Below are 15,145 nucleotides of genomic sequence, written 5' to 3' on the forward strand. Positions count from 1 at the left end.
GTTGGGCCTGCCAGATACTTGTTTGCAGGAGGCTTGAGGAATCTTATTTGGGGAAGAATGAGTCAGTTTTGCTGAAAACACTCAGTGAACCAAACTTAGGAGGACATACTCTGCATTGTATGTAGTTGCCATTGGATTCATGTTTGAGTCCCGTGTAATTCAGAAAGGCTGTGAGAAACCTAGGAAGAGCGGTTTCAGTGAAAGTTTCATAAAATATTGAGGCCAATCCCAGGAGTGATTTGGAATGCTGCTAACAAAGGCAAAGAGCAAGGAGAGACTGTTTCTGTCCTACTTTGCCTTAGAGCATGAAGTCTCTGAGGAAGCCGGGCAGCTCTGCTGTAAGCCTCACCAATATGTTGGATTGTGTGCAGAGCCTCCTTCCTCAAGTTGCTTACTTCCAAACTGAAGCCTCATTGAGTACTTATTGGTAGAGACTAGGTCATGTGAGTGAGTGTTTTGGGTTCCACCTTGAAGATGCAGGACTCTTACGCTTAAAAATATTTTTTAAAAAAATTATTAAAGGGCTTCCCTGGTGGTGCAGTGGTTGAGAGTCCGCCTGCCAATGCAGGGGACATGGGTTCGTGCCCCGGTGCGGGAAGATCCCACATGCCGCGGAGCGGCTGGGCCCGTGAGCCATGGCCGCTGAGCCTGCGCGTCCGGAGCCTGTGCTCCGCAACGGGAGAGGCCACAACAGTGAGAGAGGCCCGCGTACCACCAAAAAAAAAAAAAAAAAAAATTATTAGAAAACAAAGAGATGCCTGTCAGAAAACTTACAAGTGTCCACTACAGCATGTACCTCCACAGTTTTTATGAGAATTAGATATTCTTATTTTAATATGCAAATAGAAATAGTTTTGAAAATGTTTTTGTGATATCTACACATTGCTTTAGATGTGGATAATCACCTGGACCAGAGGTGGTAAATTTAAAGTGGGATCCAGATACTTCTGGGGTTGTATGGAAAATATTGAGTTAGCGTTAAGGAATGAAAAGCTGGTAAGCATAAGGACTAAGAACTCTCCTGGGGGAGGAATTCATTTTTGAGATAAAAGTTGCCACTGACCATATATCCAGGGAAAACTAATTCAAAAAGATACATGCACCCCAATGTTCACAGCAGCACTGTTACAGTAGCCAAGACATGGAAACAATCTAAGCGTCCATCAATAGATGAATGGATAAAGAAGATACGGTATATATATATGCAATGGAATATTACTCAGAGCATGTCTGATATTGAATTTAAAATGATTGTTCTGGAAAACAGTATGGAACTTCCTTTAAAAACTAAAAATAGGGCTACCATATGATCCAGCAATCCCACCGCTAGGCATATATCCAGAAAAGACAAAAACTCTAATTTGAAAAGAGACATTTCTCCAAAGAAGACATACAGATGGCCAATAGGCACATGAAAAGATGCTCAACATCGCTAATTATCATATAAAAGTAAATCAAAACTACAGTGAGGTATCACCTCACACTGGTCAGAATGGCCAGCATCAAAAAGTCTACAAATAATAAATGCAGGAGAGAGTATGGAGAAAAGGGAACCCCCCTGCACTTTTGGTGAGAGGTAAATTGGTGCAACCACTATAGAGAACAGTATGGAAGTTCCTTAAGAAACTAAAAATAGAGCTACCATATGATCCAGCAATCCCACTCCTGGGCATATATCTGGAGAAAAACATGGTTCGAAAGGATACATGCACCCCAATGTTCATTGCAGTGCTGTTTACAATAGCCAAGACATGGAAGCAACCTCAATGTCCACTGACAGATGAATGGATAAAGAAGATGTGGTACATATATACAATGGAATACTACTCAGCCATAAAAAAGAATGAAATAATGCCATTTGCAGCAACATGGACAGATCTGGAGATTATCATACTAAGTGAAGTAAGTCAGACAGAGAAAGACAAATATCATATGTCACTTATATATACAATCTAACAAAATGATACAAATGAACTCATTTACAAAACAGAAATAGACTCACAGACAGAAAACAAACTTATGGTTACCAAAGGAGATAGTGGGGTGGGGAGAAGAGTAAATTAGGATTTGGGGATTAACATATATACACTACTATATATAAAATAGGTAAACAGCAAGGACCTACTACATAGCACAGGGAACTATATTCAATATCTTGTACTAACCCATAATGGAAAAAATCTGAAAAACAATGTGTGTGTGTGTGTGTGTGTGTGTGTGTGTGTGTGTGTGTGTGTGTATAGCCGAGTCACTTTGCTATATACACTTGAAACTAACACAACATTGTAAATTAACTAGATATCAATTAAAGAAAAGTTGCCACTGAGGAAGGAGAATTCTAATGCAACCTGTCTATGTATTAGATTTATCTCCCAGGCTAGCCCTCTTTCGTCTCATGTTTGAGTTCTATGTGGAGCGGGAGAGAGAAACAGAAAATATTTTACACTTAAATCTCTTTAAGGCATCCAGAGAATAAACAGACATCCAAGTGGCTGTACACAGCGGGGAGTGGTATTTCCCCGGATTCACAGTGCACCGTCACCTCCACTGTTGGAGGGGGAGCAGAGGGGCGGGTCCAGTAGAGACTTGGGGAAGGTGGGGCACAGTGGACCATGCGGGGCCTGTGGTGCCACCTGGCAAGACACCCATGAGATGTCTTAGAGATACTTGGGGGTGGGGTCTTAGGACATAGATATGAAAGTAAGTAAAATATGAGTAATTACTTTTTAGGCAACCTGGAAGCTGGAGAAAAATCAGGTTATACACATATTTCATTTTTGATCCATCAATATATTGTTGGGGTTGTTTTGTGGGCAACTGGGATTGTTTCCATATGCACAGACTAACTGCTCTGATGGAATTCAAATAACTGAAGAAGGTTTTCATTTTAATTGGCACCTTACCATGTATTTAAAACAAACACTTAGACATTAATGTATATTAGTGAGGGATGCAGATTAGCAAAAATTAATTGATTTTATGGAGGGAAACTATAAATCTGTCAGACCTTAAGAAAATATATGATATAAAAGAAAATATTTTTAGTGTTTAAATTGAATTGCTGGTATATTGCAATATTTCAAAGGTCCCTGGTGAGAAATTTGCCTATATTCTTGAACTCTACTTTATTGAAAAAAATCCCAATGTTATAAAACTTGAATATTTTCAGGAAGCAAAAAGCATTTTCAAATATAAGTTGTTCAAGGAACATTAGGTCTCTTATTGCTTGAATTAATGAGAAAGAAGCTAAATGGTTTTAGAAAAAGGTTTGAAGCAACCAAAGAGATAACCTTTCTTTTTTTCTGGTAGTCAGTCTGAATGATTAACAAGTATAGTGAAATGTCTAGCTGTTGAAAATTTGACTTTATTTACACATTAAATTACAAAATAGAAGGAAGCTGTCTGCTATTTAAATTTTCCACTATAAGGTTTATAATTTTACCAGAGTTGAAAACAAATGAGTATTTTTGCAATGAGATTTTCAATTAGAGAGAGGATGAAACAAAACTTCATACAATTAAAATCTTATAAAGTATAAAATTAATTTCAAACTGTTTGGGACTTTCCAAGTTCCATGGTACTAATGAAACTTTAATTTTTAAATAGGTACATTTAAGGGAAAATTATATTATTAAAATCAAAATGCTCTGATATATGAAGACTTTCTGCAGTCCTCTTACTCAGGGAAGCTTTCTCCTTGAACTCCTTCTTCTTTCATGTTTGCTCAAAGGAGTCAGGGTCAAGTGTACAGACCTGTTACATGAGATACACATCTGAAAAGTAAAGGTCAGAGGGAGATGCAGTGAGCTAAAGCAGAGAGGTTTTCTGGACTGAAGCCCAACAGGGAAGATTTACTTGGAAAGAAAGAAAGCTGACAAGCTCCTTCAGCTCAGGGTCAGGAATATAATCTGCTTGGTGATGTAGCTGTTTTATAAAAAGAGCTTTATTCTGGGCCTTCATTGTTTTCCTCCTAATAAATTAGTTTGAGTACAAATGTACCCTGAAGAGGAACATAAAACATTTTATGAAGTCATTTGGTTTTATTTATAACTATATATAATGCATATATTATAAAATACACGTTATAAATATATATTATGATATATATCATATATGTATGTATTATAATACACAAATATATTTATGTATTTGTTTTTCTGCTGCTCATAATTTAAATTTCACCCTAACACATTTTCTGTTTCAAAATTTAATACACGGAAAGACTCCTTTAAGTGATTGTGATGGCCGTTAAAGAAAAGTTAATATTTAGGGACTGTATGAGTTAAAAATGCTAATTCTATGCCAGAGTATGGCAGGGTTCTGGTGAGAGCGCTTTTCTGGTTTGCAGACAGCTGCTCTCTTGCTGTGTCTTCACGTGGCAGAGAGAGAGTAAGCTCTCTGGTATCTCTTCTTACATGAGCACTAGTCCCATCACGAGGGCCCCACCCTCACGATCTCATTTAAACCTAATTATTTCCTAAAGGTCCCATCTCCAAATATCATCACATTGAGGGGTAGGGCTTCAATATATGAATTTTGGGGGGAGGGGCATAATTCAGTTCATAGTAACTACATAAGAGGTGATAAGAGTATAAAGATATGGTGCATAAAAAGCAATCACAGCCAGTCCACAGTGAGTTGAAACTGTCCAACAACTTCTTGGAGAAGATTATTTTCAATTTTTTAAGTGTAAGTAAATGTAATGATTTATAAATGCAGCTACATGTATTTTATCAGCACTACTGAGGGCTTAGGCAATGAGGTGTTTTAAGCTATCTAAGTTTAGTGGTACATAAATCCATCCAGTGCCAGCACATCAGAGAGGGTGAAGAATTACAGGCTGGCATGGATTCCTAATGTGACTCAGCCTAGTGTGTGATGCCTGTTGAACACTCTCAGATGAATTGATGCAGATTTCTGTGGTCCACGCTCCTTTAAACTTCATGCTCAAGGTTGTTTCTTGTACTTCAATGATAAAGTCCTACACAAATGCCCAGAAAAGAGGAAGGATAAAATTCACAGGTACGGGCTTCCCTGGTGGCGCAGTGGTTGAGAGTCCGCCTGCCGATGCAGGGGACACGGGTTCGTGCCCCGGTCCGGGAAGATCCCACATGCCGCGGAGCGGCTGGGCCCGTGAGCCATGGCCGCTGAGCCTGCGCGTCTGGAGCCTGTGCTCTGCAATGGGAGAGGCCACAAAAGTGGCCCACGTACCGCAAAAAAAAAAAAAAAAAATTCACAGGTACATGTGGACTAGAAATGGTACAAAACAGGCTTATGCGCTGGGCTTTGACACCAGACAGAGCTGGGTTTGAATGCTGGATCTACCTCTCCCTGGCTGGTTCTCTTGAGCAAATTTCTTAACTTCTCTGTGTTCAGTTTTCTCATCTATAAAATGGGGATAACAGTACTTCCTGCACACGGTTTCATTTACTAGTAAATTAATAATTAAATACAATTATTAATGTTAATATTTACAGCTTTCTCTGTAACCTTCTAACCACAGTGAAGATGGGTGGGTCTTTGCTCATTTAGCGTCTCTTCTCCTGCTGTCTAAGGAGAAAGGCTATCCAGGCAGATTTGGTAATAACAGAGGGAAAATGATAGAAAACCAGACAGTCAGAGCAGCAGGCCAATCACACTCTGACAGGGACAGCACGCATCAGGGACTCAGGCTCATCAGAGCACACTCTGGGAAACAGCAGTGTTGAGGCAGAGGTGGATGAGGACAGTCACAGTGGTGGGATGTGGGAGCGAAGGGTGCACTGGGAGGGAAACACTGTGTCCATGGGCCCACATATATTTTAGTAGACAAAGTCTGGATTGGAATCCAGATTTAACTGCAACCCAGCTCTGGACTACGGGAGTTATGATTCAACAGGAAGCGTTTGCAAAACTCCTAATGCAGAGCCTTGCACATACAAGTGTTTGCTAGCTGGACATTTTAGTACATTTTTAGAGACAGACAGCACCTGAGAGCCACCTACTCTAATAGTTCTCTAACTTCACTGTGAAAGTGTTTGTATAAAACGTAGGTCCTGGCCCCCATACCTATGGATTCTGGCACAGAAGGTGTGAGATGGGACCAAGAAAGCTCCCTTTTTATCTCGTATTATACATTTCTTTATCTTTAGTAAACACTTCTATGATCCAGGTGGTCTACAGACTATAGCTTGAGCCTAGACTCAGATGCTGTCATTTGGTAGTTCCTGGAGCTATTCTAGAGAAACTCTCTTTTATGTGCACAGTAAAGAATGTACAAGGATATTTATTGTGACATTTGGTAGAGGTTAAACGTTGAAATAAGCCTAATAGCTTCCAATTGATAAATAGTACACAAAAGTGTAGGGTATTCATATGATGGAATGTTAGGCAACAATTAAAGAGACTAGGGGAGAGCTGTGTTCTGATGTGGAAAGATCTACATTTACTTTCATATACTTTGTGAGGAAAATATCTACTTCTACTGCTATACAGGAGATCTGAACAAAGCTATTACAATTTTGTTAGGTAAAGATGTTTTTAACTCCAAGCAGTATAATGGTTTTAGGTATGTACAGAGAAAAAGAAATGTAAGTAACCTGAGAAACGAACTTTGTGCAGGTCATGGGGCCACTACTTCAACTTTAAACCATCTTCCACTGTTATTCACTGCCTATGAAGATGAGTCCAATTCTAAGATATATTGCTTAGTGAAAGCAAGTTACAGAGCAAGATGTACCATGTGGAACTATTTATTAAACATAAAGCAAACAATACTATTTTTTCATGAGTAAATATATGTATGTAGACATAGGATGTAAATGCTTAAAAAGGTTTGGAAGGATTCAGATGTGATAACAGTGCTCCTCTTTGGACAGTGGGAATAGCAGATAGCAATTGGGGTGTTGTTGCTTGTAATGTTTTATGCATTTACAGGACAAATGTATTGATATATTACTTGTGTAATTAAAAATCTATGAAAAAAGACCTGGAGGAGACCAACGCTTCCATTTTATAGAGGAAACAGATATTTGCTTGCCAGGGCTCTCAGAGAGCATGGTAAACCCAAAGGGAGAATTCAGTGTGCTTGATTGTTTATTTCAGGGCAGTAACTTCCTTCATCATTCCCAGTTGAACTCATCAGGCATTTTATTTTTTATTTTATTTTATGTTTTTCTGACAGTACGCGGGCCTCTCACTGTTGTGGCCTCTCCCGTTGCAGAACACAGGCTCTGGACGCGCAGGCCCAGCGGCCATGGCCCACGGGCCCAGCCGCTCTGCGGCACGCGGGATCCTCCCGGACCGGGGCACGAACCCGCACCCCCCCGCATCGGCAGGCGGACCCTCAACCACTGCGCCACCAGGGAAGCCCACATCAGGCATTTTAGATGAAGATGTGGTAGACATAGACATATATATCCTCATCATCAGGAGTCAGTGGTTATGAAGGAAAGGCCAGCCGGGACTGGGCTGGGATTCTCTAGGTAGTGGCTTGATTAAACTTGCATTTGTCAATGTCCAGCAGTGATCAAGACCCCAGAAACACTAAAATGAGGAGGAGACAGATAGCTTTCAGAATGCCTATTAATTTATAGTGAGAAATATAACCATATGGACTGCTGTGTTTGTATTAGCCTGACCACAGCATACTCTCCAAGCCAGCAAGCTACAGCGGAAGCCAAATGATAATTAGAAACCCACTTTGTAACTTACCATGAGTAATCACTATGTCAAATTATTTTAAGCATTATGATCAACACATTCTCTCTGAGGGCAGAATGAGGAAGGACTTGGTGAGTGTGGAATCAAAACGAGAGGCTTTACATGAATCAAATATTTCATGGCTTCTGGTTAAGCTAACCAGCTGCATCCAGCTCATAATGGGGATCAGGTTACCAATGGGACCAGAATATTGAAGTCCCATTGCCTTAGGTTCCTTGGGCCTGTCTGGATGGGTTCCAATCCTGTTTGTGCCTCACAAATTCCTTTTTCTATGTTCTGATGGTTGATTAGTCCCTTCTATAGCACCAGTCCTAGGTATGTTAATATATTTAATCATATCACCATTTTGCTGATCTGGGATTTAATTTGGTTTTCTTTGTATCTCTCCTCTGATCTATTCTGTGTTGCTTTCACAGTCTAATGCTTGTTGCCATCTCAGAGTCTCTGCACTTGGGATGCTCTTGCATTATCCTATGATTTCTCCTTCTCCACATTCAAATTGAAGCAGCTTAAAGTCAGTTTGTTAGAAAGACCTTCCCTGAGCAGTCAGTCTAAAGAAGCCACTCGTTCTCTGTCACTTCACTTTATTTTAGTTTGTGTGTAATGCTCATTGGCTTATTAGTAAATGATATTTACTATTTACATCTTTGTGTTTTAATTTTTGGTTGTCTCTCCCATTAGGATATAAGATCCATGAAGGTAAGAACCTTGTCAGCCTTTCTTCTTCTCTATTCCCAGCACCTAGAACAGAGTCTGGCACTTGATAGGTTCTCATGAATGCTTGCTTACTTGTTTGCTGAATGAATGATCTTTCAAGAGACCAATGGTGCTTTTGTAATGTATAAGTTCTTGGGAACATCTTATTGTAATCCCAAACAATATGACAAAGTTATCTTCTTAGAAATGAACCTGGCCAAGAATCTACAAGTCTTGGTCAATCCTCAATGGGTGTCAGGCTTATGAAGTAAAGGGGAAGGTTGGGGGGAATGTGTTTGTTCAGAAATGTCACCCAAGTGATTGTTCTTCTGCAGTGAGGGCTCACTCAGTAGCGGAAGCAGATGACTTTAAATACCCAAATGCTGCCTGAATAATAGATTCCAGTGGAGATTCTCCAGAAAACTGTGGCATTTACTAAACAGGAGAATTGTTTGACACATTGGTGCCATGGTCTTAAAGTATTAGGATGAAAGATAATCCTGTAAACCAAGAGGAATGGCAGAGAAGTTCAGGCCAGTGAAGAGCTAAGGCTTTAATATTCCCAAGATATTTGCATTTCATCAGATTTCAGAGCCTTTCTTCAGAGTCAAAAAAAGTCACCCCTCCCCTCATCATAGGGTACTCATCTCTCATTGGGTAGGGGCAAATCTTGAAAGGAGTAAAACAGACCCCTGTCTGATGGTGAATGAGGTTGAATTTTCCAATGTGCTGTCCAGGAGAGGGATTACTGATAGAAACATCCATAAGGTAGGTGATGATTACAAACGTGGATTTATTTTATCTTCTATCAGGTCTTTTGCAATAAGATCCCAGGCTTAAAAAAGTTGTGTTGATGTAATTTACCTCAAGGAAGTAAGAATATGAATAGACATGATAAAAGCATGCAATTGGTAGAAGGCAGTCTTTCCTCTGTTGTATTAAATCTATTTTTTGTATTGATTTTTGAAATGTGGAAGGTTGTGGTATGGAGTATAAAATCATTCTTAATTTTAAAGTCACTAAGTTTGTGAATATCCATGAGACATGTAGAATAAATAAATTCTAAAGGGAGATTATAATATATTGATATTACTGAGGTCAAGCTACATATTTTTGGTTCCATGCAATATTTAACTCCCTTTCAGAGATGAAGATATTAAAAATCAGGTTTTGTTTAGATTACAATACTGTGGTATATCTTCAGTTAAGATGATGTAAGTAGTTGTATCAGAAATGTGGTTTCTATCATAATAATTATCTGGTGAGGAGAAAAGATAGTTTGCTTTCAAAAATATGTTATGCCTGTGGTATTTTAGGGAACAATTATGAACAATAATAAAAATTTAATATGCATTTAGCTTCTTATGATAGAATTAGTGGAGCATTACATTTCTAGATCTAATGGTCATTTTATTTTCACCCCCTCTGTAAAGGATTTACAATTCATGAATAAAAATTAACTGCTGGATATGGGGATATATGTATAGCTGATTCACTTTGTTATAAAGCAGAAGCTACCACACCATTGTAAAGCAATTATACTCCAATAAAAGTGATAAAAAAAAGTTAACTGCTGACTTAAACTTGACTTGAGGGTTTTCAGGACAGAAACTAATTTTTATGTATTATGTTCTTTCTACCAGTGTTTAAGGCAAATCATTGTGGCCATCTCTTTTTGATCCTAAATGCTATTTGCATTTTTGAAATTTCATAAAGAACTCTGTCATTTACTTTTCTATTTTTAAGAAGCCAATTTTTCTAATAACATATCTGTACTAAAAAAAAAAAGGAAATGCTATGCTTCTGTGAGAATGAAGTCAGGCAGATCATTAAACAGAAGAAATCTTATCTAAAGATCTTTCTAAGAAATAATTTTCCTTCTGAAATTCGCATTTTATTCCTTCCTCTTCCTTTCTTCCTCCTTAAGTTCTTTGGCAGAAACCTAAAATGAAACTAATTGCTTTGCTTTTTAATCTTTAAAAAACAATTAACTAGAGATATACAAAATACTGCTTAATAAGGCCAAAGGTAGGAAAGAAGATATTCAATTGAAACATCACATCCTTTATCCCTTATCTTTTATTGTTGAATGAAAACTAGACACTTGGCTGCTTTTTTCAGTTTCTGGAATTGATAAGATATTAAGCAAGAGTCCATACTAGAAAAGAAACTTAATTTCATTTATGTGATACCTACTGCAGTGATATGACATCTACTATAATTTAGTCTTACTGCGTAGCTTATGAGATTTGAAATCTAAGGGCTTTGTATAATCTCCTTCCAAGTGTTTTAATTGACATTCTGCTATAATGAACCCCATAGACCATTACCTGGCTAATTGCTTGAGTTACAGTGCTTATTCTTTGTCCTTGATCTTTTGGGGTATTAAATAGCGTGGCTGTTCTGGAAGAGGAAATGGACTGCTGGTTTGCATGTGAAGCATTAACCTCTTGGTAGCTTTTTCAGGGACAGACTCCCTTCTGTTCTTCTCTGGGCTGATACCAAACCTGATGCTCATCAGAGATCCCTGTTATTCTGGGATTCTCAGCTTTCTCCAGGAGAGCCCTTGACCTCTTTCTCCAGGAGAGCCTTGACCTCTAAAGAGCCCTTGACCTCTTCCAGAGCCACTGCCACAGGCAGAGCTTTCCATGACATGCCTCTCAAGTCCTGGAATAATAGGCCCTGGACCAGGTGACAAAATGAGGATGTAACAATATTTAATTCTCGAGCGATATGATTAGCCAGGGTTTGTTGGGAAAAGAGTCTTAATACTTTAGAATTAGAAAAGGGTTTATCACTCTGGCTCATCTAGTCCAAACTCATTGTTTTTAATGGTAAACTGACTTGCCCCAGGCCTCTCACAGCTGTTAGTGACCCAGGTTCTTGGCTTCATTTTATGGAGTTAACAGAATCCATATCCATGATGAAGTCTTGGAAATTAATGCCAAATTATGGAGTTAGAGCAAAGCAGGAACGTGCTAGAATCAGCATGTCAGTACGACCCAGAAAAATGCAGTGTGGCCAATATCCTTGTTTCCTGCCTTTTTTTGGTCAGTGGTATGGGTCAGTGACAATGACCTTATGAGTGGTGGGAAGTAATTAATGGTTTTTCAAAAACTTTTGGAAATGTTTTAGAGACAGGGTAAAGACCAACTCCATTACCTATAGGCCTAGATTGATTTCTCTTAGTAACTTATGATTAAAATGTTTCTATGGGGCCTGCTCTTGCCTTGATCTAAGATGCTAAACAGCTGTTACTAGTTCGGATTCCAGTGGGCAGGATAGGAACTGATATCTTTTGGGATATATGTAATGTCTGTTGGCATCCTCAAACGTTTTACTTTCCTAATGTTTGTTTATAAGACATTCAGAGCACTGGAATAAGTTTGGAACACTGGATTTTAGAAAAAGGGAGATCTTAAACACTGCAGAAATGGAAGAAAAATAGAAGTTTGGTAATTGGAAATATCTTTGTATATTTTACTTCATGCCATATCTTTAGTAGATTTACTTCATATTTGAGTTCCCTACATATGAGCATGTGAGTAAGCTGATAAAAGGATCAACACTAATCTTTCAACACTGAGAAGCAAGGCTACCAGCAGAAGGTAAGCTACTAGTGATGAAAATTTTCATCCATCATGTTATCTGAAGAATACCTTTTGCTTCAAAGACAAACTCCTTGTCCTTGCTTTTTTATTTTTATTTTTTAATTGAAGTATAGTTGATTTACGATGTTTCAGGTATACAGCAAAGTGATTTAGTTACATATACATATATACATCTATATACTTTTTAGATCCTTTTCCAGTACAGGTTATTACAAACTTCTTTTCTTTAAACCCTCCAATCTGCTAGATTCTGTATCCTCAAGGTTGTCCAGAACCTCCCCATCAGGGTACCTCTGGCTAATTTTCGGGTGGACCTGATGGAGCACGAGTGAGCTGGCTTCCACTCCTTTCCATAATAATTCCCTACTGAGGAACACCCACGACGGACCTTCTGCTTGGTCGACAGAAACGTGAAGTGGTTTGCTTAGGTTTGGTTATACTTATTTAAATGGCTGTCTAAATAATTTATGTCAAGGAAGTTGAAAAATTTCAGTGAAATCTCTGCTTTGTGGAGAAAGTTTCTAACATGGAAGCCAGTTTGGCTCCACCATAGATTTTTGTTAACATGCCAAAACTTAACAAAAATATATCATGGGAAAAAAAAATATATCATGGGCATAGGTAAATTTTAAATTCAGTTTTTTAGCAGCAACTTCGATAGATTATTAACTGCCACCAGGACCAACTAATAAACAAGTAAGGGAACAAATCAATCATGTTTGGGCCCCATTGCTTTTTTCTTTTTATTAATCAGTGGACTTTATCTTTTAGAGCAGTTTCAAGTTTACAGAAAATTGAGCAGAAAGTACAGAGTCCCATGTGCCCATCCCCCCACCCCTCACACGCAGTTATCCACTGCCTTTTACAATCAGTGGCTCACTGTCTACCCACCCAGTCACACTATCCCTTTTCTCACCTCCTCTCTCTCTCTCCATAAAATAGGAAAACCACTACAGCAGACACACTCAGAATCCCTGTGAGGGAAATAAACAAAGATGAACCAGAGTAGTAAGAATTTCATTCTTGCCTTTGCCTAATTCCATTCTTAAAGGTTTCTTTTGGTTTTTGGAGATCTGGGGCCAGGGCTTATTTTCATGCCTAAATTAAAGTACATTTATAACCTGTCTGCTCATCCGTGTGGGTCGAGTTGGCTTTTCTACCAGCCAGTCACCTGAATGATTATTTCCTCCTGCCTTAGCTTGACTGCTCCCAGCTCTCCTGAATGTGATTCCTTCTCTGCACCCAATTCTGTGCCATGGGCCTCGCCTGCCACTTAGAACATTTTGCTTCCTGTCATACTACCTGGATTTAACACAAAGTGGGCGGAGAAGAGGTGTAACTGAAAAAGTGGTGGCATGCATAGAAGGAAAAAAGCATCCACATTTGCTGCCGGACTTTTTTTTTTTTTTTTTTAAATGGTGTTAGACTCTGAACCAAAGCTAATCCCTTTTATCTAACTGAAAAATGATGAGAATATGTTTTTATTTTACTGCATACTTGTTAAATATAAGAAGCATTTAACTGGGTAGGATATATATATTCTATATATATATGTATATATATACATATATATATAGAATATATATATATATAATGTTATATTCAATGTACTTAATAAAATTGTAATGGATTCACTTATTTTGACACCCTGGGAGAAATAGTCTCCCACTGGATAACGGAAATTATGATGCTTTTGCTGCATCTCTTGACACAAAGGGATGAGCAAGCCTTATTAGAGCTGATCACAGTCACTCTGGAGCTGCCCTTAAAAAATAAAGTGCGAAATAGGAATCTCTAGTTGCAAAGTTTCTCTTCCTTCCTTTTGATGGTGTTTTATTTGTGAACTCAGACTCTGAGCTCAAGGAGGCCTGCCTGAGTTTGCTGGAAGCATTCAGGCAAGAGAAAACAGCTTCTCAGAAATTCTCCCTAATTCATCCTTATGGCTGCATAGCATTGAGAGCTCAACAGCAGGCACCTTAAAAAGGAAAAGAGGAGATTATTCGATGGATGTGGCTCTCAGGGAAGGAGAAGGAAGTAGTGGCAGCAACTGGCCCTCCCTGTTTTCCTCTTCCTGACATCCTTATATAATATGCTCTGTTGTGGGACATTCTTCCTTGGGGTAAACATGCCTGAAATGAGTGTGATGTTAATGATCTCACTTGTCTGCAGCTCTTGACTCTCAACACCACTTTTGGTTACTTGTTTAGGCGGAAAGTTCACAGGGGGCTGCCGACATCCTAAGAAAAAGCCCTGAAGTCATCCCATTTCTTGACTGGGGCTCAGCACTCTAATAAAACTTCCTCTTTTCCTCATAACCTTCTTTTCCCATATAGGTTGTTACAGAGTATTGAGTATAGTTCCTTGTGCTATGGTAGGTTCTTGTTGATTACCTTTTTTATATATAGTAGTGTGTATACCTTAATCCCAACCTCTTAAGTTATCCCTTTCTCCCACATTTCCCCTTTGGTAACCATAAATTTGTTTTCTATGTCTGTGAGTCTGTTTCTGTTTTGTAAATAAGTTCATTTGTATCATTTTTGGGGATTCTACATATAACTGATGTCATATGATATTTGTTTTTCTCTATCTGACTTACTTCACTTAGTATGATCATCTCTAGGTCCATCCATGTTGCTGCAAATGGCATTATTTCATTCTTTATTATGGCTGAGTAATATTCCACTGTATATATGTACCACATCTTCTTTATCCATTCATCTGTTGATGGACATTTAGGTTGCTTCCATGTCTTGGCTATTGTAAACAGCACTGTGATGAACATTGGGGAAAGAGGCACTTTTCAGATAAAAATTAAAGTAACACTTGTTTTCCAGAATGGGTTGACCTATTAGTTGTGAATTAACATCAACAAACTGTTGTAAGCCACCCTCATCTCCTATTGCCTGGACTGCAGCAGCTCCCATGTGCTTTTACTGCTTGTTGTTTTGATCCACCTGCAACCATCCTCTACACAGAAGCCAGGGTCTCGCTCATGCTTTAATTTTCAGTGACTTCTTAGAGCTTGTAGAAGAAACTCCAAATCCTAATGATGGTCTACAGCACCCTACAAAGTGCATCCCGGGTGACCATGACAGTAATCTCTCTTCCTCACTCCATATGGTCCGGCCTCCAGTACC

General features: G+C 38.7%; 1 protein-coding gene across 4 annotated transcripts in view; it reads left to right on the forward strand.

The window, feature by feature from the left end:
* Window positions 1-15,145, forward strand: part of OTOL1 (otolin 1) — a 60,303-nt gene that overhangs the window by 15,338 nt on the left and 29,820 nt on the right. Inside the window, exon 2 of one of the 4 annotated variants that reach the window (XM_060149209.1) lies at window positions 8,383-8,400. The exons of 2 other annotated variants lie outside the window; for them this stretch is intronic. In XM_060149209.1, the coding sequence (XP_060005192.1) occupies window positions 8,383-8,400 (18 nt within the window). Of the gene's footprint in view, window positions 1-8,382; window positions 8,401-11,615; window positions 12,006-15,145 lie in introns of those variants that run through there. One more of the 4 variants, XM_060149213.1, reaches the window with a different exon arrangement.

This window comes from Lagenorhynchus albirostris, chromosome 5 (assembly GCF_949774975.1).
Source record: "Lagenorhynchus albirostris chromosome 5, mLagAlb1.1, whole genome shotgun sequence".
In the NCBI taxonomy this organism is placed as follows: Eukaryota; Metazoa; Chordata; class Mammalia; order Artiodactyla; family Delphinidae; genus Lagenorhynchus; species Lagenorhynchus albirostris.